This window comes from Garra rufa, chromosome 8, assembly GCF_049309525.1.
Source record: "Garra rufa chromosome 8, GarRuf1.0, whole genome shotgun sequence".
Taxonomy (NCBI): Eukaryota; Metazoa; Chordata; class Actinopteri; order Cypriniformes; family Cyprinidae; genus Garra; species Garra rufa.
In genome coordinates, this window is record NC_133368.1 from 15,982,441 (window position 1) to 16,010,128 (window position 27,688).

The following is a 27,688-nucleotide window of genomic DNA, read 5'->3' on the forward strand; positions in this document are numbered from 1 at the left end:
TGAAAGGGCTTATACATTTGCCAAAAATAGAACTTTATATATTAAAAACAAACAAGCAAGCCCTGCCCAGATTTTAAAAGTAACGTAAAGGTAACGTAACGCATTCCTTTTCACAAAAAGTAATTAAGTAACGTGATTCGTTACTTTTTTTAGGTAGTAACTCCATATTGTAATGCATTACTTTTAAAAGTACCTTTCCGCAACACTAACTCGCGTTACTTAAGCGCGTTACCCCCAACGCTGGTGACAATGAAGTGATTTGATTTGATTTGACAATACAAAGAAAACTATCTCTTTTTTTATACCAAACAATACTGTTTACTATTCAAAAACACTACTCCTTACATTTATACACGCACATCATGTGATTCCTAAACACCCTTTAAACATATAAGTGTATAAAGTGTATTATAACGTGTTCAGCATCATCTAGTCACAGAGAGGGGGTCTCCATGGTAACGCGCCATGAGGAGGCTGCAGTCCCAGAGGAAGAGCGCGCGCGTGTGTGGATCAGGTCATGTGGTCTCACAAGATGGCGACTTCAGTGCTGGGATGTAAGGAGTGAATCAGAGCTCCAGACCTGCAGCAAACACACACACAGCGCCCAATACAGCTACCGGTCCGGATCTGCTCCTCGTACCGGGTCACATCTCATCACAGCGCACATGCGTTTTTTCCAGCGGTCGGCGTTCAGTTGTTGCTGTGGGACTCGTTGGGAATGAAAGTTTAGCTCGGCAACAGCTTGCAACATCGCTTATGCAGGATTCCCACATTGGACAATTCAGCATTACCCCCCTCTTCTAAAATATAAGGTTATTTGTGATCAAATCAGACTCATTCTTTATGGAATAACTGTATAAGGTGTCTGTAATTCAAAGCTTTGTCCATCTGGATCTCTGACTGCAATGGCCATCCTTGTGTTCGGTGAGTCGATCTCTATTGATTGCTTATATTTAGAGTTTGATGACAACAGATTGTTGTGTCTGTGTGTGAAAGCAAAACACACACATAAATAGATTCCATAAAGACATACAATAATATTAGCCAACCCTTTAACACAGCATTGTATCATTTTTAGTTTCACTGAGCAGTGTTTTTGTTTTATAGACGTGTATACAAACACTCTTTCAGTGCGGGTTCACAATGAGATCATGTTGTCAAAATAACTTTGACTTTATCCATGTCTGTCGTTATTCTAATGATACAAAGGCAAACCGGTTATTCTTCTCTTTTGTTCCCCCTCATCTTGAGTATTTGCTTTGTTGAAGTGCTCACGCTGTAATAATGGCATATTGTTCTTCATGGCAACAGGTAAATTAATATTAAAGCAGAACGGTGACAAAAATGAAGTTAGACTTCATCTCAAATATTTTAACAGCATTTTGATCATTCTCATATTGAAATACTCGCGAAGTCGATTCAAATTAACGAAGAACTTTTGATCAAAGCATTTAAATGTACGCTTATTATTTCAGTTATAATCAAAAACCTGACTGAAAACAAGCACATGGACATGTTATATATCAACTACTCAAATATATGAGAGCATATGACTGTCTGAGCTCAATACCATGAGTTTTGAACACTTGTTGAAATCATAAGGAAGAAATATGTTTCCTCACTGGAGCTCTTATCTGTTGATAAGGAAACAGCCATTTTCTATTAATATTTAGTGCTGAATCATACACAGATATGAGTTGCTTAAGTGTATGACTCTTAGAAAAAGATATCTGAATTTATTGTGTTAAACTCACTTTATTACACACCCAGACTCATGCTGCTCTTTTATGCCTTGAATATATATTCAAATGCTTTAGTCTTGGATGTACCTTTTGTGATGAACATAATAGACGTTTTTTTTTTTTTTTTCTATTTTGGATGTTTCTGTGAAAGGAAGAGGAAACTGTCAGAGGGTCTTTCCTCCGAAAGAGTGAGAGTGAGTTAGTGTAATGAGCAGGGCTGCAGTATTGTGGAGCAGAGCCAGGTTTTTTTCGAAGTCAGTAGTAATGTTAAGGGCCTCTCCTTCTCCTGTGCTCTATTGTTTATGAAGTGCTTACAGCGGGGTATTTCGGCAGGGTTTTCCTGCTAGTATTCATTAATTTTATAATGAACACTCCTGAGAAAGCAGCAACATCTTACTGTCAGCTTAACAGCATTTTCTTCCAGCAAATTCATTCAGAAATGCCACTGAAAATATCCTGTGGAAACTATAGCATGTTGTATTATTATTATTATTATTATTATTATTATATAGTGTTTGGTTTTATTTTTGCTTAAATTTGGTTGTTATATTGCACAGTATATCTTAGTTCTTCCTTTTTAGTAAATTCATATTGGGGATTGCAGATATAAATATTGCTGGTGGTCACATAACATTTAAAATAAATAAATATAACAGTAATATAATTTATTTATAAATGAGCAACCTCACTACTTTTTTTTTTTGCATATACATGCATACACACATCTATCTAATCTATCTATCTATCTGCAAAAAAACCCTAAAATAATAAATAAAATGAATATATTAATATTTGAATAGTATACAAATTTCAGTAGCGTTTTGGAAATTAATTTGCTGGAAGAAAATGTAAAGCTTGGAGTAATTTTTTAATGTTCTTGAAAGAAGTCTCTTATGCTCACCAAGGCTTCATTTACTTGATCAAAAATACAGGGAAAACTCTAATAGTGTGAAATATTATTACTATTTAAATAACTGTTTTCTGTTTATATATATTTAAAATTTTATTCCTGTTATGCAAAGTTAAATTTTCAGTAGCAGTACTCCAGTCTTCAGTCTCACATGATCCTTCAGAAATCATTCCCATATGATGATTTGATGCTGAAAATTCAACTTTGATCACGGGAATACATTACATTTTAAAGTATATTAAAATAGAAAGCAGTTATTTTAAATTGCAATAATATTTTACATTAGTACTGTTTTTACTGAATTTTTCAGATAATATAATGATTAATTAATGTTATATTTAGTTTGTCTGTGACTTGCATTGTAAAACAAAAGGAATAAAAAACAATAAACGTTATGTTAATTAAAAAGGTTAAGTAAAATGGATAAAATATATGAGATCGTTAATAAAAATACGAAAGGAACCACTGCAAATCCTGCTGCTTTTCAGCAGATGGCACTGTCGCACAGTTAATACGCAGACAAATGCTTTGTGAGGCTCTCACATGAAATTTACTGCTGATGTTTACTCTGGCTTACTTGCTCATTTCTAAAGCCAGATCACTGGACCTTAAAATAATGAAGAGATCAAGTTAAGGTTAAGTTACTGAAATGTGAAATGTTATTGTTTAGGCACTGTGAGTTTTTGCTGTTTTTTTTTTTTTTTTGCTTTTAACAATAGATGTGCAGACTTTTTAAACAAAAATGTATAAGATGTGTCATAAGATCTGTCTTTTAATTTTTTTCCCTTTTTTTTTAGATAATGATGAGTACAGACCACCTGTGTGGAAATCCTACTGTAAGTGTACTTTGTAATACGGCAACATATAAAAGTGTTAAATAAACATATAAACAGCCAGTTTCACAGAACATAATTCTACTAGAGAAGTAAATGAGTGTATCTTGAGAGTACATTAAAGTTAAAGTTATTTTACTTGAAGGATTAGTTCACTTCCAGAACAAAATGTAAAGATAATGTACTCACCCCTTTGTCATCCAAGATGTTCATATCTTTCTTCAGTCGTAAAGAAATGATGTTTTGAGGAAAACATTTCAGGATTTCTCTCCATATAGTGGACTTCTATGGTGCCCCCGAGTTTGAACTTCCAAACTGCAGTTTAAATGCGGCTTCAAAGGGCTCTAAATGATCCCAGCCAAGGAAGAAGGGTCTTATCTAGTGAAACGATTGGTTATTTTCTAAACATTGACAATTTATATACTTTTTAACCTCAAATGCTCATCTTGTCTCATCTCTGCGATGCGCATGCGTAGTCTGTGTGACAAACTCCCATCTCGTTTTCTTCCTCTACTTCTAAATCGTCCTACATTGCTGTTTTACCCTTTTTTTTTTGTAAAGGGCGTTTGATCTTCTTTGTATGTTCACTTTGTAAACACTGGGTTGGTACTTCTGCAGCGATGTAGAATGATTTTGAAGGGGCAAGGTGAGCATTTGAGGTTAAAAAGTATATAAATTGTCAATTTGTTGTGAAAATAAATGATTGTTTCGCTAGATAAGACCCTTCATCCTCGGCTGGGATCATTTAGAGCCCTTTGAAGCTGCATTTAAACTGCATTTTGGAAGTTCGAACTTGGGAGCACCATACATATCCATTATATAGAGAGAAATCCTGAAATGTTTTCCTCAAAAAACATAATTTCTTTACGACTGAAGAAAGAAAGACATGAACATCTTGGATGACAAGGGAGTGAATACATTACCTGTAAATTTTTGTTTTTGGAAGTGAACTTCTCCTTTAACTACATCTTGCAAGAAAAAGAAGCCATTTATTATGTAGAAGTCGCATTTAGATATACATCATAATTGATTTTCAAAACAATTTTGTTTCATAATTCACATATCTCTGTATTTGGGTCATTCTATAGAATTGGTCCAAAGTCTTTTTCCAAAAAAGTTGTGTGTATGCAAATTATATAATATCCAAGGTACACATTTCTAGTAATTGTGTAGTTAGTTCTCATATTGTATTTTCAGAAAGTTTTGAAATATGTGTCCTCTCCCCAAATTTGTCCCTATCGAAACACAGTTATAATAATAATTTAATTTGAAGGGTTGTATTGACCTATCAAGATTTTGCTTGCATCTACATTGTAAATATATTTTTTTTGCTATTTTATTTTAAAAAAATATCAAGAGGTAAATCAATAACAATTACAATTTGTACAATATTTCAAGTGTAATTTATTAGATTTGTTGTTTTGATTCTAATTTTTCTATGGTTGATCATACTAATTTCAAACTTAAGGATTCATTAGTTTTAATATACATTTAACCAAAAACTATCATAACATTTAAGGTGATAATTCAATATACTTTATTTTTGACAAAGCATCCCATGTTTTGGCAGTGACAACACATTTTCAGTGGTGACAGTAATGTTTTAGTAGCCATCACATCACATTGCAGAATTTTAACTTTCATACTAAAACTACTAAAATACAAAAAAATGTGCATAACTGTACTGAAATTGTTTATTTCCCCCAAATAAAGGATTATGTGTTCCCTTTTGTAACTACCGAAACAATGATGACCTGTTTCGGCCGTGACTGTTTCGGTAGTGACCATTTTATAGGATAACACCCCCCCAAAAAAAAAAAAGATGTCACTACCGAAACTTCACTAAATGTTGGATGAAACTTGGATAAAAACTAAATGTTATGGAATAACTCCCAAAAAATGTGCTTAATTACAGAAAAAAGATGTTCGGTAGTGACGTTCCTTAAAGTTACACACAGATTGTCATACTTTAATTTGAACACATTGACCTTAAAATGATGGGGCCTATCGAATCACCTTGTAGCTATGAGAGAGAGGGACACAGGAATATTTCCTGATGTTGTGATACATTTTAAACATAAAGTTTCATAATTTACAAAGAAAATATAATATTTTTTTTTGTTGAACTTTACTTATTAAAAGAATTAAAAAGATACTTCACCAGAGACAGCCACCTCCCAATTGAAATACCCAATAAATTATGTTTTTATGTATATTAAGCTTACTGATATTTTAAATATTATTGTGGGTTTCAATAGATAATAGAATGATCTTAGTCTTACCAATCATCTAAGATTTGAATACTTGAATGCTTTTTAAATGTGTTTTTTGGTTGTGGGACAGCAGTTTGGACCAATTCTGTAGATTGGCCCGTATATAATATAGATTGTCCTCCTGAAATGCTTGTGGTGTTTTGTTGTAACAGTGTACCAGCTCCAGCAGGAGGCTCCACATCCACGCAGAGTCACCTGCATATCTGAGGTGAGTGACAAAGCCTTGGAATAACACAAATAGGCTCTGTCAAAATAAACAGGGTTTAACAAATGTATAATTCAAAGACTGTGACATATAGATGTCTCTAAAAAGACAAAAGCATTACTTTCTTTTAAGACTAAAAAGACAAAGACTTGAGATTCGGAATTCGGTTTTCTAAACCTTCAAGCGCCCCCTGGAGGTATCCATATGCATAACTCCTTCAAAACAGTAACCAGCTATCATTTCAAAATAAGCTACTCTAATCAGAATGCTTCTGTTAACCATATCCTGTGCTGTTTTGTTCAGCAATAACCTTTGGTTCATATAGTTTGTTGATATTTTGATGCATGGTAAATGTTTTAAGTTCATCCGGGATGTAATTTAGGTCACCAATCTTCATTGAATTACAAATGCAGCTCTTAATTGCACGATGGTCTAGACTTGTGGTAACCTCCAGAGACGAGATGCAATATAAAGACCGGAGAAGCAGCAGAGCAGAATCTGCACCCCAGCACTGCTCCATTAGCCGGCCTGATATTAGTGGCAGTAATTAAGGAGCGAGAGAGATGGTGCTATTGAATTATTCATCTGTATCATGATAATCTCATGTTTGTGGAGGAAACTGCCTGTGGTCCAGCGTTTCGGATTTTACTCCAAGAGGCTTTTTTGTAGGTATTGGTGTGTTACATGTATGTTCCAATTTTTGTGCATGTACGTGAAGTGTAGCTCAAAGCGCTCACCGCTGAATGTGTATAGGTGGCGCTATCGAGCCATTTTGCCACTCCCACTTCTGAAACCCATGTCAGAAGTAAATTTTCACCAGTTTTGATGTGTGTGCAAAGTTTCATGAGTTTTCGAGCATGTTTAGGCCCTCAAAAATGTGATTTATTTTGGAGAAGAATAATAATAATAAACGGAGCAATTCCGATTGGGTCCCCACACCATCAGTGCTCGGGCCCTAAATAGGTAACACTTTACAATACGTTTTTTGTGTGTGTGTGTGTGTGTGTAACATGAACTGAGATTGAACAATACTTCTGCAGCATTTATTAATATTAATGTTAATTTCAGCATTTACTAATGCATTATTAAAATCAGAAGTTGCATTTGTTAACGTTAGTTAATGCGTTGAACTAACATGAACAAACACTGAATTACATTTTTTTATTAACATTAACAAAAAATAATACTGTAATTAATGTATTGTTCATTGTTTGTTCGTATTAGTTAATACATTAACAAATGTACATGTTAACAAATGACACCTTATTGTAAAGTGTTACCCAAAATTAATTCTACTGATGATATATTGAGGTCTTATGAAACAAAACAATCAATCTGTTCAAGAAACCAAACATTATTTACTACATTATTACCTGTAATCCAAGGAATCTTTTTAAAGAATCTTTTTTTAATTTTGCTTTTTTGACATTTTTTTCATGATTTTTTTTTATTTTATTTCATTTTTTTAATTTAATTTATTTATTTTCTAAATAAAATGAAACCTTTTTTTGTGACATTGCAACATTATTTTCATGATTTTTGTGACATTATTTTATTATTATTATGATTTTTTTATTTACTTGAATTATGAGCAGCACAACAAATACTGTGCTGTTTGTTTGTTTGTTTGTTTTGTAAGGGAAATGAAACCTCTTATAGGACTTTTTTGTGACATTGTGACATTTTCCTGACACTTAAATTAAAAAATACTGTATTATTATTATTTTTTTTCCTATTTAAGCATGATATAATAGCATGATAATACAATTTAATGATGATTCATTAAATCAATTTAAAATGATTTAATGAGGAAATTATATTTATTTAGCTTTTTGGTGGTAAAAGAAAAGGAATGGGAGGAAATATGTGCTTAATTGTCATGAAAAATCATAAAATAGTCTTAATTTTCTTGAAGCAAAATGCAGTTTCTTATTTCTTCCTTTCAGTTTTGCCATCAAATAGGACTTCAATATTTCTTGACAGGTTTTATGAGATTTAGCATTATATTTTCTACTTTACTGTTGAGTTTTTTTCTTGAAATTGTGGATTAGTCCTGGGAATTTTATTTCATGGTAATGATAAAAAAAAGTCATAATATAGTTATTTTTGCTTTAAATAAGGTCCTTATGATATCAAAAAAGTTGATGCCATAGATTCGTGTCACCAGTGTCAATATCACAAACAACTAATATATAAGATTATAAAAACTAACTATATAACTATAAAACTAAATAAAATACTAATTACAAGCAATGGGACAAAAAAAAAACTACAGTAGAACGAATAAATAAGAAATGCTAAATATATTGTATAAAGTAATTAAATGTATAAAAAACAATGTGTAATGCACACTATGTACATTTAAACATTTCCTACTTATTATTAAAGTTACAAAATTGATTAAGTCAAGAGCAGTGAAAGGTTTTTTTTGATTAATGTCAATGAGAGACTGAAGGAATATTAGACTGCTGTCACTTTAAGAGCTCCAATATAGGCTACTGTTATGTGTTTGCATTCACTTACAACCTACTGTGTTTATGGGCATACTTGCAAAGATGGGCATTTTGACACATACAAATGTGTGTTTTACAACTGTTACAATGCTATAAAGTGGCAAAAATAACTCCTGCGGTCTATGAGCACCGTCTTCATGTGCGCGCCTCTCTAACAGGAACCAGAAACTCTCTCAGACAGCACACACATATAGCAAAATGAGTTCTCTCTTTGCTGCTGATTGCATTTCAGCAGCTTAAAATTATGTTTTTCAACCAAAATGCTTAAAATGTGTGCAAACAAAGGCTTTCATGACCATGTAGTGAGTGTAGTGATGATAGTCAAGTTAATCTTGTCTATTGGTATATTGCCCACCCCTAATTGGTGCTTAGAAACAGCAAAACAAGCACAACATTAGAACTCTCCTTTATGAATGCTGTATCACTAGTGTGACTGTGCGTCATATATTTTGATGTTCTGGTTGATATAATAAAGAACATGTTCCTGCCAGTAAGCCGTATGCTGTAGCGACACTTTAAAGACGCAAACGCCTGTGTCTGTGGAGGGAGTTTTAATAAGATGTTGATCTGCTGACGGTGGGATGGGGTCTCCTGCTGTTAGCGCAATTCAGCAGGTATTTTACCCTCAGACGTGGACCCCATCCCCCCCTCTCCCCGCCCCAACCGACTGGACGGCGTATTAATTAACGGTGGATTAACATTAAACAGATGCACACTGCTCTTCATGTTTATCTCAAGGGCTTCTTAAGGATTCGTTCTGGAGCGTTTCTTGCTCTGGGCTGCTGGCCACTTATCTGCTCCTGTAAAGCGCATCACCCCTGTGCAGGGTGGAGGGTTATTGTGGCAAGAGCTTTAACCCTGTCTAATCCCCTTCAAAAGGCCCCACATTTTTTTTTTTTTAGTATTCAGAGCATGCAAATCAGTGACCAGCGTCCTCAAACGCACACACACACTGTCTGCAGCCCAGTCCAGTCCAGCATCGCACACAACTCACTGGACACTTTACTTAAAGGGATAGTTAAAGGTGAAACTCTGTCATTAATTACTCACCCTCATGTTGTTCCAAAACTGTAAAACCTTTGTTCATCTTCTGAACACAAATTAAGATATCATTTGATGAAACCAGAGAGCTTTCTGACCCTGCATAGACCCTGCAACTGACACATTCAAGGCCCAGAAAGTTAGTAAGGACATTGTTAAAATGGTCCATGTGACATCAGTGGTTCAACTCTAATGTTAAGCTGTGAGAATACTTTTTGTGTGCAAAGAAAATGAAAATAAAAATAATGCAACAGTCTCTTCCATGTCAGTCTTAACCTGCATGTTCAGTAGAGTAACAGTGCAATATGGCTGTATGTCAGCATGGCTGTGATTCGGCTGTAGGTAAACACAGCATACTGATATGCACACCATATCTCACAGATACGAGTGTGATATAGCATTTATACAACAGTTTGATGGCTCTAGTGTGTAAATAAAAAGGAAACAACAATGGAGTGTCTTTAAAAAACCTTCTTTTTTCCTCTTCCACCTTTCAGATCACAAGTTGACAGTTTAACAGCTGAGCCCAAGCCTCTGTTACTAATTTTAAAATGTCATGTTAGAACTAATAACGAAGGAACTTTGAGTCGCTTTATTGAAAGCTTGTTGTATTACTGTATTAAAAGCTCACTGTATTATGAGAGCGAGATTGACTGAATGAGTGTGATTACCTGAATCCGATACAGCATTCATTCTTCAGCTCAGAATAAAACATGAATGTCTGCTGAGGAAAGCGATATCTTTGTCGTACTATCCTTTCATCTGTAAAGGGTGATTTCCAATCACAGAACTTCTCAGTTTATTTGTTGGCTGTCTTACAATGTGTTGTTTAAAGTAAACATAACTTCCTTGTTTGCAAGGAATATAAAAGTCTTTACCGCTGACACACATAAAAACAGTCTCTTGTTCCTAAAGATGCACTGAAATGAAAAATTCTTGGTCGAAGCCAAAGCCGAACCAAATTAAACACTGGGCCAAACACAGTTTTTCATGTTTTTCCCCCATGTATTTTGCCAATTATCCCCATTTCCCCCATGTATTAATAGCCAAAATGTTCTTTTTACAGTTTTGTCTTGGTTTTCAATTACAAAACAACAATTGATAAATATTTACTTAACACTGATCATTTTTAACATTCTAGTAGACATTATGGCCTAGCAACAAAGCACAATTTAACTTTTATTTTATTTTACAGAATGACAGTAAAATTACAATGCTAACGTTTATAAACTTTTATTTTGGCGGAAACCCACAAGAAGACTTTTTGCCTGACAGCAGTCGTTTTGCGTCTTTCTCTGAAAGTTTTAAATGCTTCCACACTGCCAACATGTTTGCTGCATTAGTGTGCGCCTCTATTTGTTAGTCACGTCATTGTTCGGTATAATTTATTCAGCCTTTTCGATTATCCGGCCAAACACTGAAAGAGAGGTTTTTTTGCTTTTTTTTTTTTGGTAGAACAATTTCGGTTGCAGAACATTTGGTGCATCCCTACTCGTTCCCATCTAATGGCAGAACAATGAAACTATTCACCATCCTGAACACACACTATTTTACAATACTAAAAACTGTTATTAAATACCACTATTACTTATACAAAATATTATTCATTGAATATTTAATAATCAAGAACAGCCCTCATAAAAGTTGCTAGTCAATTCAGTCAAAAATACAAAGGCAGCACTCTGCTATACAGCATTTTTACAATTTACCTAAAATATAACACAATGAGATTTTGCCCTCAGCCAAAACTATATTACCAAAGACTGCCTGTTAAATTTACCCAAAACGACATTAGAGCCAGCGACAAATTCCAGAAGATCTGGCCAAGGTGTGGCTGCTCTTGACGGGTTCATGAGCCCTGAATTGCTGTTGATGCCCTGGAGCTCACATCTCTGAAAACATTGAAGCAAATTTTCAAATATATTAACAAACCACTTGTAAGTCTAAACAAGTACATTCTCACCTCAAAACGTTTAAAATTGCATTCTGTGACACAAAAAACAGTATTGTTTAGAAAATTATGGTGGATTGGGTGTCTGCTGCTGTGACACTCACTGTGAGAAAAACCACAAGCGGAGTGATACAAACTGAAACAGTTGGTGTTCCGAAATCACTAGTATATTGCACTCCTCTCAGCCAATCAGATTCAAGGACCAATTTTTAACTGTAGCATTTTACAGTCTTTTTAATGTGATAAATTTGAACATTTTACAGTGTGTTTACTGTATTATTCTAATACTGAGTATCAGCTAGAGTGACTAAATTCTCACAACAGAGAAGAATTTCCCTTATTTGAATGTCAACCCCAGTCTCCCCTCCATGTAAAGTGTTAAAGAAATGAGCCTTACCCTCACAGATGCTGCTGTCCTGCTGCTTTCATTCAGACTGTCTGTGACCAAACTATTAAGGTTTTGATTTCACCCCCTTATCAGATTTCATTAGTGCAGAGTGAGTTTGTCCTTTCTTCTTGTAATTGAATTGTGCATTGTGGCGAGCTTCAGCTTAATCCTCATTAAGGCTTCGTAGATGTTTCATGATTTATAATTTATTTATTTTTCTTTCAGTTATCATGTTAGCTACTTGATTAGAACAGGTACCTTATGTTGTCTGATTCATATTCTTTAGTTTACTCTTATTTTTTTATATTATAAAGGATATCTAAAGGATTTTTAATACTCCGTTGTCTTTTGAAGCATAAGGAATCCTGAGAACAGTTTTTACTCTAATACATTGTTCTCTGTAGAAAGCCAGCATGCTTTTTTGTTCTCAATGCACTATCACCACGTTTTAAGGCATGTTGTGTTTTAGGCTGTGTTTTGGTCCTGATTTAGAGTGTGTGTGTGTGTGTGTGTGTGTGTGTGTGTGTGTGTGTGTGTGTGTGTGTGTGTGTGTGTGTGTGTGTGTGTGTGTGTGTGTGTGTGTGTGTGTGAGTGGATTGTGTTTTCTTCAGGAGCTCAGTGCGTCGTCTCTGCTGATCTGTGTTCCTGTAGAGCGCTGCAGAGATTTCTGTTCATTATGACTGAAGCCAGAAGCAGTCTGTCCTGCAAATCACTGCTGCACACACACACACACCAGCACACCTGAAATGATAAGACTTAGATCTGATATGAGGAGTTTTCTTCTGATTTATCAAGCATGTGTATTCATGTGTGAAGGAAAACCCAACCTTCATCCCCAGTTACATAATTCTCTCTGAGAGGATGATCAAAATCTGTAAGAGATTCAGTCAAGATAACCCTCCATGCATCCTAGGTGTATATGACTTCCTTCTTTCAGATGAATCCAATAGGAGTTATATTAAAAATAATCCTGGCACTCCCAAGCTTTAGAACGGCATAGATAAAGTGTTTCAGTCCAAAACAAGTCCAATAAAGTGCATTGATCTATAATTAAAAAAAGTGCCTCAAATGGCTCCTGGGGGTCAGTAAAAGCCTCCTTTAGTGAACCGATGTGTTTTTGTAAGAAATAAGAGATATTTAAAATGTAAGAATCACTTTAATCTAGTTTGCGCTAACAGTTGTACATGGAATTTGCTGCTTTGGGAAGGGGCGTGGCAGGACTGAAATGCCGTCTAAGCTGTTGACCAATCACAACGCAGTGGGACTGCTAACCAATCACAACACATTTCTTTTTTATGAAGGCGGGCCTTCATCCCGGAACTAATAAAGCCATTTGTGCCAGACTGGTAAGAAAGCTATTGTAATAATGTAAATTATGTGAAAAACAATGCGTTGAGAGCATGTTCTAGGTCATCATGATCATGAGTAAAGTAGTGCATCCTGACAGATTTCAGTTATTAACAAAACAATGCATATACTGCATGTGATTGAAAAAGGAATGCATATTGATTAAAAATAAATAAGTCTTACATTATAATTTCTTTAATACACATATTCTTAATAAAATAGCAGCATTTATTACAAGGCTCTCTGGAACACTTATTTTTGGCTAGATGTGGCGTTCTGTGAATTTTTTTTATAGCATATTAAACAGTTTTTCTGTTTGTTATTGAGGGATTTGTAGATGCAGAAAATAATTTACAGTTGCAATTGAAATTATTCATTACACTATTAGAGATTTTATCAAAACACATTTGATTCATTCTGAGAACATAAGTTGTTGAAGTTGCAGACTGGGGAGAAAGCTATTGTAATTTGTAATAATGTAAATTATGTGAAAAACAATGCGTTTTTCAAAACACCAAGCATGAGAGCATGTTCTAGTGCACCCCAAAACAAAATAAAGACTTTGTGAAAGAGCATAATAGGACCTCTTTAATAAATTAATACTTTTATTAAAAATAGATTTAAATTGGTTAAAACTGAGAGTATGTTGTAATGCTGTATTTTAATTTTCTTTTCAACAAAGAATCCTGGAAAAAAAAATGTTTACAAAAATATTAAGCGGCACAACTGTTTTCAACATTGATAATTATCAGAAATGTTTCTTGATCAGCAAATCAGCATATTAGAATACTTTCTGAAGGATCATATGACATTTAAGACTGGAGTAATGATGCAAAATTTTGCTTTTCATCACAGGAATAAATTACATTTTAAATTGTTACAATAAAAAACAGTTGTTTTAAATTGCAATATTTTTCACATTATTATTGTGTTAATTAAGTGTTATAGTAAATAATACAGACCCCGAACTTTTTGTAGAGTGATATGATGACACATTGATTCAATCCTTCATTGATTATGCATTAAAAAAAATAAAATATATAATTTATATTTATAAAATAAAATAAATAGCAGTGGTAGCTTTACTGTAACTGAAATTGTAAATGTTTTTTTTTTTTTAAATTAACTTAATTCTAGTAAATGGTGCTGGTTTTGATGTCCCGTTTTTTCTGATTTCCAAAATAGGAGAAACACAAATGTAATGAAATTAACATTATAAATGAGGTGAGAAATTGGGTGAAAATGTCTGAAACAGTTGCCTCATTTTTCTGATGTCACCTGGTCATTGCTGATATTAGCATTTAAGGAAGCTGATAGAGAAACCCAGGCAGAAATCAGACGCTCTCATCCTTCATATAGCAAATAGTGCGCACTCAGCACACACACATACACACACAGGCCCTTTGACTGTTAAACTCTGGCTTTCAGTGATTGATTAGCTCTATAGTGTTGCTGATTCCCATCATTAGCTGGTTTTATTACCCTGTCGGTCATCTCACCTACAACTGCACACGTAAACACACAACCTTGCCTCACAAAACACTTTCCACCTTTATTCTCATCAGGAAACAGTGTTATTCCATCCCACATCCCATTTACCCTGAAACATTCATTCATTCACTGACTGACACTTCTCATTGTCTGGTGTTGTGTTTCATTACATTAAAAGCTGCACTGCTTGGTTTATTCCTTCTGGATGGATATATTTCAGCTGTATTATGTTCTGGATTTCCCATTGTGTATGACTTTTGTTTTTCTCATGTCATTGTATAAAGCTCACAAATATATTTTAGTCAGAATCCCTGTGGTAAAGCTGCTTGGGTACACTCATGAACACAGCACTGTTCCTCTGCTCTGCGCTTGTGTTTCCTGTAAGAAATGAATGTGGGAGAAACAGAGGCTGTTTGGGGGAAGGGAAGGGAGGATGAGAATGCTTTGTGAATTCATTGCTGCTCGATTCTCTGTAAGCTCAAGGTTAATCATTCAGGAGGGTGTTGTGGGGATTGTTATGGTAATTTATTTGAGTGTTGGCTTTGCACTGCTGATTGTCGGATCAAGGGTTAAATGTCACCAACGAATGTTTATCAAATGTATTCATGTGGTGTTTTGTTAGTTATTTTGTCTTTACACTGTTATGTTAATATTTTGGTGCTCTAGAGATTGCACAAAAATCTACAAGTTTTACAGTAAAAAATTCACACAGTGTCATTCTCACAAATACAAAACACCATTATTGTAAGTAAACAGTAACAGTAACATTATTGCACTAAAATAATGTAATAATGAATTCTGGGAATGTCAGCTAGGTTTTTTTATCACTGTAAATTGTAAGATAACTTGTTCCTGTTCGCTTCCAAAAACTGTGCCTTTAACAGTGTTTTACTGTAAAAATGCATGAAATGTCCAATTTTTATCAATTACGTTTTTCCACTGTACAGTATATTGTAAGGAAACATACTGATAACCAATGGACATAGAATTGTTACAGCTGTATACCGTTAAAATCTTGTTCCTGAGTAAATCAGTGCATCTAGATTTCAGTTATTAACAAAACAATGCATGTTCTGTTTGTGATTGAAAAAAGAATGCATATTGGTTAAAAATAAATAAGTCTTACATTATTATTTTTTTAATACTTAATCTTAATAAAATCCAGATTTGCAGCATGTATTACAAGGCTCTCTCGAATACTTATTTTTGTTTGGCTAGATGTGGCATTCTGTCAAATATATATAAAATATAAATAATATATAATATAAATATAAATAAAATATAAATATATATATTTGTGACAGAATGCCACATTTTTTTTGTTTTTTGACGGAATGCTACATCTAATATATATATATATAATTAAACTGTTTATGTCTGTTTGTTAATGAGGGATTTGTAGATGCAGTAAATCATTTACAGTTGCAATCAATTTTGTGAAAAAATTCAACAAAGTCATCAGTACACTATTAGAGAGTTTATTAATACACATTTGATTAGTTCTGAGAACATACGTTGATGAATAATGAAAAAAAAAATCAAATTGGATCTAAACATTCATGTTCAAAATTATTCAACCCCCCAGAAGTCAAATTTGGTGCAGAATCTTTTATTCTTTAAAAATACCAGTAAACGCTGCTTGGAAGTGCTTAGAAGTTTCTCAACTGTAATGTTGGCCTATTCCTCACCTGAAAAAGATTTCAGATCACTGTTAATCTTTGGTTTTCACATTGCCACTGCTTTCTTCAAATTCAACCAAGTATTTTCAATGTGAATTAAATCTGGAGATTGAACGGACCACTCAAGAACATTCTATGACTGATCCCTGAACCAAGCAAAAGTAGATTTAGATGTATACTTTGGTATGATTGTCCTGCAGGAAAGTCCAATGATCATCAGCTTCAATCTTTGCACCAGAGGCATCACAATTTTGTTCTTCTGCTCATAAGTTTTGCTTTTTTTGCACCAGACTGATCCATAGGTCCAAAGAGTTCTAATTTGATCACATCACTCCATAAAACATTCTTCCAGGACTCCAGAGGTCTATCCAAATGAATTTTTAGCATTTTCAAGTCAGGCTTTTTGTTCTTGGTCAAGAGTGGTATTCGGCCAGATGCCTCAACATGAAGGCCATACTTGTCTAGTGTTCTTCTTATGCAGTGCATTGAAATGTTTTTTCCTACTTTCTTCGGGTCATCTTGCAAGTCTTTGGCTGGACATCACAGGTTTTTTCTCATTTGTTCTCATTTTATAAAATTGTGTTTTTTGTTCAAAGGTTTTCTGGTACAACACATTTTAAACTAAGGAATAAGGCTGCCAGCTGGGTCTCTAGGAACTTTTAATGTCTTGGAAATCTTCGTAAAGCCTTAGACTTTCTAAAGTAATCCAAATATTTCTTCTCTATAGCTTCTCTATAGATTTTGTGAGGGCTCGGTTGTCCACCATATTTGCTTCTCAACTTCAGCACATGCATGGGCTAACTGTATGTATGTGTAACACCCCAAGCTAATAAAGTTTCTAAAGGTTTAATTGTGTTTAAAAAAAATGGTTCCCCACTATACAAATAAGTGACAAAAAACAGCATGTTGAATAGGGGTTAAATAATTATGACATTGCTGTGTTAATAAAAAAATTCTAGAACTCAAAAATGTTACATTAAATATTGACACTATCATTTTTAATATGCCAGTAATCTTTTATAGATGCAATTCCTAGGATCTTCAGAAAAGCTTATATTTGTAAAGTACTGCAGTCTCTGGGGGGTTGAATACTTTCGATTGCAGCTGTAGATTTGTCAGAACTGCGTCAGAAGGTCTCCAGTAGCATGTTGTTGGTGGCATTTTTATTATTCAATTCAATAATTATAGTAATTTATTGTATTATTTAAAAATAATTCTATGAATTACACATTTCAAAGATCTTCATCATTAACCCACAGGCAATCTGAGCAGACTATCATCTATGAAGTCTATTGCTATTATGACGGCCCATTAAATACATATAAAGGTATATATATAATTCATAGAAGAATTTTAGGTTTTGACTGAAGTTTCATTATTTAATTTGCCTGTCCTTTATGCATAAATTTACATAGAATATTGGATTAGACTTTTACATTCATGGCACCTTTTCCATAGACATAAATTATTAAAAATGATATCAGATGTATTTTACATATTCTGCCAAAGCAGCTGGGATGAGTTTACCCTAGAGGGCTTTTGTCCCAGTAAGGGGTCATCACACCCCAGTAGTGGAGCAAGATAGCCTTTCTTATGGTTTTCACAGTACTTGCAGCAAAATTAGCCTATATATTATATAGGCTAATTATATATAATATATTAATGATGTGTATCATCCTCTACATGCTAAACTCCCTAAATATGTTCCAATTTATCAGTAAATGCACACTACTTGGAGGTCTCTTCCTTATTTTGCCCTATATTTACCAGTTTGTCCCTGATTACAGAGAACTCTGTATCACCCTGTGATAAAATAATTAAACTCTAGTCAACATTGTTTAATTATGCGTTTATTAATATGCGATGGTAACTGACTGATTGTATGTTACTTCCTTTAATTACTGTACTGTTACTTAACATCAGTTTAGTCTCTTAATAAAATCCCTCATAGTGCTGTGGACTGTGAAGTTCTCCAGAGATGTGTGTTCCTGAGCAATAATGAAGTCTTTAATTGCTTAACTTTTTAATTAGTAATGATCTCTTTCTCGTGTTTGCAGGTGGAGAATCGGCCGAAGTACTATGGACGAGAGTAAGTTTCATTAGACTCATTACAGACCCAGTTTAAATTCTAGCGGTGTGGACTGGCATGAATCCCCAGTGTTTAAGCAAGCAAATTCAGGAGTCAGATCTGCGGTCTTATTAATATTCTCTCTCTGATTGGTTTCTTGTGAAGGTATCATGGGATGATCTCCAGAGAGGAAGCCGACCAACTGCTCAGTGTGGCTGAAGGAAGTTATCTGATCCGAGAGAGCCAGAGACAGCCGGGCACGTACACGTTAGCTCTACGGTACGTGAACCTTCACCTTTGACCTGTTATTGTCCAGACTCCTCTTCTTCTTTAGGATATTCTGACTCTGTGTTCACTTCCAGAATCAAAATTTCCTGATAACTTATTCACCCCCATGTCATCCAAGATGATCATTTCTATCTTTCTTCAGTCGAAAGGAAATTAAGATTTTTGAGGAAAACATCCCAGGATTTTTCTCCATATAGTGGACTTCAATAGTGGCCAACAGGTTGGACGATCAATTGCAGTTTCAATGTAGCTTCAAAAAACGATTAGTAATTTTCTTAGAAAAACAAAAATGTATATGCTTTTTAACCACAAATGCTTGTCTTGCACATATTATGTATTACGTATTTTGAATTAAACTGAAAATAAAGTCAAAATACTAGGAGAATGAGGTCGAAATACTACAAGAATACTACGAAAATGAGAATACTATGAGAATGAGGTCGAAATACTACAAGAATACTACAAGAATGAGAATACTACGAGAATGAGGTCGAAATACTACGAGAGTGAGGTCAAAATACTACAAGAATACTACGAAAATGAGAATACTATGAGAATGAGGTCGAAATACTACGAGAATGAGGTCGAAATACAAAATACTACGAAAATGAGGTCGAAATACTACGAAAATGAGGTCAGAATACTATGAGAAAGAGGTCGAAATACTACGAGAAAGAGGTCGAAAAACAACGAGAAAGAGGTCGAAAAACAACGAGAATGAGGTCGAAATACTACAAGAAAGAGGTCGAAATACTGCGAGAATAAAGTCGAAATACTACGAGAAAGAGGTTGAAGTACTACGAGAAAGAGGTTGAAATACTACGAGAATGAGGTCGAAATACTATGTTGCTAATGCTAATGCTAATGTTGTCAGATTCATTGTTGAAGAACACCCAGAAACCGTCTTTGCAAAACTAACCTTGCAGCTCTGTTTTACCTCAGCGTTTGTGTCTGTACATTTGCCCTGTAACCGTTCATGATCAAAACCTTGTGTTGGCAAGCCATCCGACTGTGACCTAGATCTTCACTCTTTCTCTAGTCTGGCTGCTTTATCTTGACCTATGTGACCCATCTTGACATGTTTTAGCAGAGATTTGTTTCGATGTAGAGCAGCACAGTGGATTTTTTTTAAGAGAATATGGGTTTGAGCTTCGAACTTAGAAAACTGTTCTGCTCCATTCAGCCTGAATTGTGCTGTGCTTTTCACACACATTTGTTCAATATTATTTTGCATATGGAATGAAGTCTGTCCTTGAAAAGACCATTGTCTCCTAATCGGATTATCATGATGTTTGTTTGCTTTGGCTGGTTTTTGCCATTCAGAGTCATCACTATGGCTTAAAAATGGACATTATTTTACACTTTAGTGTATTATTATTATTGTTGTTATTGTTATTAGTCAAGGTTTCTTACAACAAATCAGGTTTTACACCAATTGTTTTTCTTAGTTTTTTTTCTTAGTTTTTAATAACCATAAATGTTTCTTGAGCAGCAAATCAGCATATTAGAATGATTTCTGAAGGATCATGTGACAGAAGCCTGGAGTAATAATGCTGAAAATTAAGCTTTGATCAAAGGACTAAATTGCATTTTTCAACTAGATTCAATTAGACAATAGTTTTTTTAAATTGCAATGTTTTGCAATTTCCTGATTTTACTGTATTTTTGATCAAATAAATGCAACCTTGAAGTCCATAAGATACCTAACAAAAACATTTTAACGAGATTAAAGTCATAATACTACAAGAAAAAAGTTGTAATACTACGTGAATAAAGTCGAAATATTACAAGAGTAAAGTCGAAATATTATGAGAATAAAGTCGGAATAGCACAAGAGTAAAGTCGGAATGCCACGAGAGTAAAGTCGGAATGCCACGAGAGTAAAGTCGGAATGCCACGAGAGTAAAGTCGGAATGCCACGAGAGTAAAGTCGGAATGCCACGAGAGTAAAGTCGGAATGCCACGAGAGTAAAGTCGGAATGCCACGAGAGTAAAGTCGGAATGCCACGAGAGTAAAGTCGGAATGCCACGAGAGTAAAGTCGGAATGCCACGAGAGTAAAGTCGGAATGCCACGAGAGTAAAGTCGAAAATACCACGAGAGTAAAGTCGAAAATACCACGAGAGTAAAGCCGGAATGCCACGAGAGTAAAGCCGGAATGCCACGAGAGTAAAGCCGGAAATACCACGAGAGTAAAGCCGAAATACCACGAGAGTAAAGTCGAAAATACCACGAGAGTAAAGTCGAAAATACCACGAGAGTAAAGTCGAAAATACCACGAGAGTAAAGCCGAAATGCCACGAGAGTAAAGTCGGAAATACCACGAGAGTAAAGCCGGAATGCCACGAGAGTAAAGCCGGAATGCCACGAGAGTAAAGCCGGAAATACCACGAGAGTAAAGCCGAAATACCACGAGAGTAAAGCCGAAATACCACGAGAGTAAAGTCGAAAATACCACGAGAGTAAAGTCGATAATACCACGAGAGTAAAGCCGGAATACCACGTGAGTAAAGCCGAAAATACCACGAGAGTAAAGTCGAAAATACCACGAGAGTAAAGTCGAAAATACCACGAGAGTAAAGTCGAAAATACCACGAGAGTAAAGTCGAAAATACCACGAGAGTAAAGTCGAAAATGCCACGAGAGTAAAGTCGAAAATGCCACGAGAGTAAAGTCGAAAATGCCACGAGAGTAAAGTCGAAAATGCCACGAGAGTAAAGTCGAAAATGCCACGAGAGTAAAGTCGGAATGCCACGAGAGTAAAGTCAGAAATACCACGAGAGTAAAGCCGAAATACCACGAGAGTAAAGCCGAAATACCACGAGAGTAAAGCCGAAATACCACGAGAGTAAAGTCGGAAATACCACGAGAGTAAAGTCGGAAATACCACGAGAGTAAAGCCGGAATGCCACGAGAGTAAAGCCGGAAATACCACGAGAGTAAAGCCGGAAATACCACGAGAGTAAAGTCGGAAATACCACGAGAGTAAAGCCGGAATGCCACGAGAGTAAAGTCGAAAATACCACGAGAGTAAAGTCGAAAATACCACGAGAGTAAAGTCGGAATACCACGTGAGTAAAGCCGGAATACCACGAGAGTAAAGCCGAAAATACCACGAGAGTAAAGCCGAAAATACCACGAGAGTAAAGCCGAAAATACCACGAGAGTAAAGTCGAAAATACAACGAGAGTAAAGTCGAAAATACCACGAGAGTAAAGCCGGAATACCACGAGAGTAAAGCCGGAATACCACGAGAGTAAAGCCGGAATACCACGAGAGTAAAGCCGGAATACCACGAGAGTAAAGTCGAAAATACCACGAGAGTAAAGTCGAAATACCACGAGAGTAAAGTCGAAAATGCCATGAGAGTAAAGTCGAAAATACCACGAGAGTAAAGTCGAAAATACCACGAGAGTAAAGTCGAAAATACCACGAGAGTAAAGCCGGAATACCACGAGAGTAAAGCCGGAATACCACGAGAGTAAAGCCGGAATACTATGAAAGTCGAAAATACCACGAGAGTAAAGTCGAAAAAACCACGAGAGTAAAGTCGACATACCACGAGAGTAAAGCCGGAATACCTTTAGAATAAAGTCGGAATACTACGAGAATAAAGTCAAAATACTACGAGATTAAAGAAATACAAAACGAGATTAATTTAAATTTTTTAACATGGCACTAAAATGCTGTCATATGGTATGTTAGTTAGGCTTGTGTTGAGGTTCTGGTGTTTGTGTATGTGCCTGAGACACAAAAAGTCTCAAGATAATCCCTTTAATCTCCTCGCTTGAGCAGACGGTCGGCCACACACTGCTACACACTGCACGTGCTGACTTTCTAGTCCACATTCTCTCTCTCCCTGTGTTTGTGTGTCTCTCAGCCACTCTCTTGTGCTCATCTTCCGGCATGTGATTCCTTAGAGAAAGCATCTGTTGTGTCCTGTGCGCAAAACCTTCAACATCAAAGAGCTCTATTGCCATCAGGCTTTAATGACATTAGTCTTTGTGTGTGTGTGTGTGTGTGTGTGTGTGTGTGTGTGTGTGTGTGTGTGTGTGTGTGTGTGTGTGTGTGTGTGTGTGTGTGTGTGTGTGTGTGTGTGTGTGTGTGTGTGTCTCTGAAGTCATCCAAACCTCTGTTTGTTTGTGTGCTGCTGTTTCTGATATGAACTCCATGTTGTGTGTATCGGTAAATGTTTGCAGATCCGTCTGCATCTGATTTTGGGTGTGTTGTGTGTGAGTCTCTGGGGGATCATAATCAAACTCCAACAGGAAGCACATGCATTAAAACCTCAGCAGGTCAGCTGTCCTGTGATTTCCAGTGGCTCATAACAACATTACCATCTCTCATCAGGTTATAATAGATTGTCCTAGAGATTCAGGAATCAGACTGCTGTTTTCCAATACTGTTTGATACAAATGTTTAAACTGAAAGGAAAACACAAATGTTCATGTTAAGTGAATTGATTCAAGTAACCAAATTCATTCACTTTATTCACTATGTGCACATTCACTCTTTGTCTTATGCTTGATACAAGTATGCTAATAACTGCTTTATAAACGTTTCTTTACATTCACAATTATGAATTATATTATGAACTTCTGACTATAAATTGCATATTTTAAATTCAAACAGTGAGAATTGGCAGAAAGGAAGTAGTTTGCATTTCTAGAAATAACTGTTGGTCATTACTTCAGTTACATGATAACTCAGAAATCATTTTAATATGCTGATTTGCTGTTCAAGAAACATTTATTAGTTATTATTAATATTTAAAACAGTTGAGAAAACTGTTTTATTTTTTTCAGGATTCTTTGATGAATAGAAAGATCCAAAGATCAGCTTTATCTCGAAATACCTCTAGAATAAAGTCAGAATACTATGAGAATAAAGTCGGAATACTACGAGAATAAAGTCGGAATTTCCTCTAGAATAAAGTTGAGATACCCCTAGAATAAAGTCGGAATACTAGGAGATTAAAGTCGGAATACCTCTAGAATAAAGTCGGAATACCTCTAGAATAAAGTCGGAATACCTCTAGAATGAAGTCGAAATACCACGAGAATATAGTTAGAATACCACGATAATAAAGTCGGAGTACCTCTAGATTAAAGTTGGAGTACCTCTAGATTAAAGTCGGAATACTACGAGTATAAAGTCGGAATACTACATTATAAAGTCGAAATACCTCTAGAATAAAGTCGAAATACCTCTAGAATAAAGTCGGAATACCTCTAGAATAAAGTCAAAATACCTCTAGAATAAAGTTGGAATACCACGAGAATAAAGTCGGAATACCACAAGAATGAAGTCGGAATATTACGACTTTAATCATGGAATCTTAGATTTACTCGAAATACTACGAGAATATAGTCGGAATACTATAAGAATAAAGACGGAATACCTCTAGAATAAAGTTGGAATACCACGAGAATAAAGTCGGAATACCGTGAGAATAAAATCGGAATAACATGAGAATAAAGTGGGAATACTACAAGAATAAAGTGGGAATACTACGAGAATGAAGTCGGAATACTACGAGAATAAAGTTGGAATACTGTGAGAATAAGCATTATCTGAAATAACATTATGCACTATACCATTTAAAAGCTTGGAGTATAATTTTTTTTATTTTTGGAAAGAAATAATATAAATTAATACTTCTATTTTGCATGGATGCTTTAGATTGTTCAAAGGTGATTATAAAGACATTTATAATGTTACAAAAAATTTCAGTGTCAGATAAATGCTGTTCTTCTGAACTTTCTATTCATCAAAGAAACCTGGAAATTCTACTCAGCTGTTTTCAATATGATAATAATAAATGCTTTTTGAGCAGCAAATCAGAATATTAGAATGATTTCTGAAGGATTATGTGACTGGAGTAATGATGCTAAAAATTCAGCTTTGAAATCACAGGAATAAATTGCATGTTAAAATATATTCAAATAGAAATTTAGTAAAAAATAAATAAATAAATAAATAAATAGTTAAAAAAAGTCATTTTTTTCTGCGTTTGCTGTACTTTGGGTCAAATAAATGCAGGATTGGTGAGCAGAAGAGACTTCTTTAAAAACAGTAAAAAATCTTTTGAGCTCTGGTTTGAAAATGAAGAAATGCAGACGTAAATTGTATTTTTATTACAACAGTGCTACTGCAATATGTTTCTTAGTTGCTCAATATTTTTATTTAATAAAAATCACAATAAAAATATTATTTTATAGTCATACATTGTAGGTCAAAAACACTAGGAAAGTGGCCCATGAAAACACATGGGGATGTATTTATTTATGTATTTATTTATTTATTTATCCATCACTAAAGAAACAGGTTTGCATGGGATTTACTAATTAGCCATAACGTACCGCATTTGGTTCACCCTGATGATTGACTGTAAACTAAACTTCTGTTCAAATACTGGCCAAGAGTAATACAGGTCATGTACAACCAGATGTTTCAAAATCTTTTGGGTGGAAGAGCAATTAATATTGAAGGGTGGATATTAAATGTCATTTTTTTTATGGTGCAAAAGCCTAGATAAACTTAAAATAGGTCAAAAGGTAAGAAATAAACAGTGATAACCATGTAGAACAGACATTTAAATGTGTGCCTAGAGTAAACTAGGCTATGATCTGTGTGTGTGTGTGTGTGTGTGTGTGTGTGTGTGTGTGTGTGTGTGTGTGTGTGTGTGTGTGTGTGTGTGTGTGTGTGTGTGTGAAGAGTATCAGCCCTTCGTATTGATCAACATATGAGCTGTTCACTCTCCAGCCTCATTACTACTACAAACCGAAGTACAGGAAGTTGATACATCCAAAGATGTTCAGTATGTGTGTGTGCATGTTTTCTTTTCTCTGTGGATCGTCTCACAGCTGTGTGTTATGGCACTCCGGTTTCTCATTGTCTCTTTCTCTCTCTCAGCTTTGGGAACCAGACCCGAAACTTCCGTCTGTTTTACGATGGGAAGCATTTTGTTGGGGAGAAGCGATTCGAGTCCATTCACGACCTGGTAACGGACGGTCTGATCACGCTGTACATCGAGACCAAAGCCGCTGAATACATATCTAAGATGACCATCAACCCCATCTACGAGCACGTGGGCTACACCACACTGAACCGCGAGCCGGCGCTGAAGAAAGCCCTGCCCGTCTGCAGAGACATTCCTGATGGGAAAGACGCACCTGGAGAAGAGACCAACCTGGAGGAGAGGGTAAGATACAGGAATGCACTTTCCCAGCATGCCTCTGTGTGTTTGTCTGCTATTCTTCAGACTAAAGTCTGTTAAGATGTTATGATAACCTCTGCCTCGGCCATGTGTGCGACGGGGTGAAGAGTTCAGTTAGTGTTTATGATTATGATTTCTACTATGGAATATGATGCCTCATTGCCGGCCTTGTGCACCACGATGCCTCCAAATATAAGTCTTAGTTCTCCATATTTCAGGTCCTTTTTCGTCCGTTGTCTTGTGGTTTCTGGTTGTGCTCTGCTCTTTTTTACTTGATTAGTTTTGTTATTTTAGCTGTATAGTTTGAAAGCTTGAGATGTGTTCCTTATTGGACCATTATGCTAAATGACAGCATAATTGTCCAGTTATAGTCAAGCTAAAAAGCAAAAAATGGTATATACACTACTGTTGAAAGTTATGATATTATGATAAAGTATGATTTTTTATTTTTTTTTTCTTGAAAGAAATTTAACTTTTTTTCAGCAAAGACACTTGTTTAAAAGGGACATTTAAAGGGATAGTTCACCAAAAAATGAAAATTACTCCATGATTTACTCACCCTCAAGCCATCCTTGGTGTATATGACTTTCTTGTTTCAGACGAATACAATCTGAGTTATATTAAAAATGTCCTGGTTCTTCCAAGCTTTATAATGGCAGTGAATGGCTGTTGAGGTTTTGAAGTCCAATAAAGTGCATTCATCAATCATTAAAAGTGCTCCACACAGCTCTGGCTGGTTAATAAAGGCCTTCTGAAATAAATCAATGAGTTTGTGTAAGAAAAATATTTGTATTTAAAAGTTCATAAACCGTAATTTCTAGCTTACACTAACTGTTTTGTTTTGTCATTCTGGCTTATATCGAAATCCTCTGACATTTTTCTTTACAAATCCTTGTTTTGTACTTCTAATTTGTGACTGGTGTTTTGTTTTTCTTCTCTATGTTTTTATGTTCATCACTTCTTACTTCTTACTATATCCTACTTCATCCGCTGGAATGCCACTCTTTTGTGGCGAGTACGGCAGTTAGCGGAAGCTGAGATTACAGTTTATAAAGTTTTAAATATAGATATTTTTCTTACACAAATGCATCGATTCACTTCAGAAGGCCTTCATTAGCCCCCAAAGCCAGAACTTTTTATATGCACTTTATTGTACTTCAAAATGTGAACATCTATTCACTGCCATTATATAGCTTGGAAAAACCAGGACTTTTTTTTTTATGGAACTCCGGTTGTATTTATCAGAAAGAAGAAAGTTATATACACCCAGGATGTCTTGAGTAAAAATGTAAATAATTTTTAGTGGGGGGGAAAATCGATTCACATATGAATCACGATTCAGTCTTTTAGCAATTTTCATCAATTCACAAATTTCAAATAAAGATTTTCTAGTTAATATACAGTATCTCACAAAAGTGAGTACACCCCTCGCATTTCAGCAACCATTTTAGTATATCTTCTCAAGGGACAATACTATAGAAATGAAACTTGGATAAATTTTAGAGTAGTCAATGTGCAGCTTGTATAGCAGTTAGGATTTACTGTCCTCAGTAAATTCAACATACAGTCTTTATTGTCAAAATAACTGGCAACAAATGTGAGTACACCCTAAGTGATAACAGCAGTATGTTGTTTAATCATGCAAAGCCGCATGTCCTATTCATCATGTTTATGTTTTTGTCTGCTTACAAAGCCATACAAAGTTGTGTATCTTGTGTTAGAGCAGTTCAAATTAGGTGCT

At 35.1% G+C, this 27,688-nt stretch overlaps 1 protein-coding gene across 1 annotated transcript in view; it reads left to right on the plus strand.

Moving 5' to 3' along the window:
- Positions 1-540: 540 nt before the first annotated feature.
- chn1 (chimerin 1) overlaps positions 541-27,688 on the plus strand; it is an 82,883-nt gene continuing 55,735 nt past the window's right edge. Inside the window, exons 1-6 of the mRNA XM_073845621.1 lie at positions 541-924; positions 3,450-3,488; positions 5,911-5,966; positions 18,431-18,462; positions 18,607-18,720; positions 25,644-25,932. Coding sequence (XP_073701722.1) covers positions 906-924; positions 3,450-3,488; positions 5,911-5,966; positions 18,431-18,462; positions 18,607-18,720; positions 25,644-25,932 — 549 coding nt within the window. The 5' untranslated portion in view covers positions 541-905. The remainder of the gene's footprint in view (positions 925-3,449; positions 3,489-5,910; positions 5,967-18,430; positions 18,463-18,606; positions 18,721-25,643; positions 25,933-27,688) is intronic.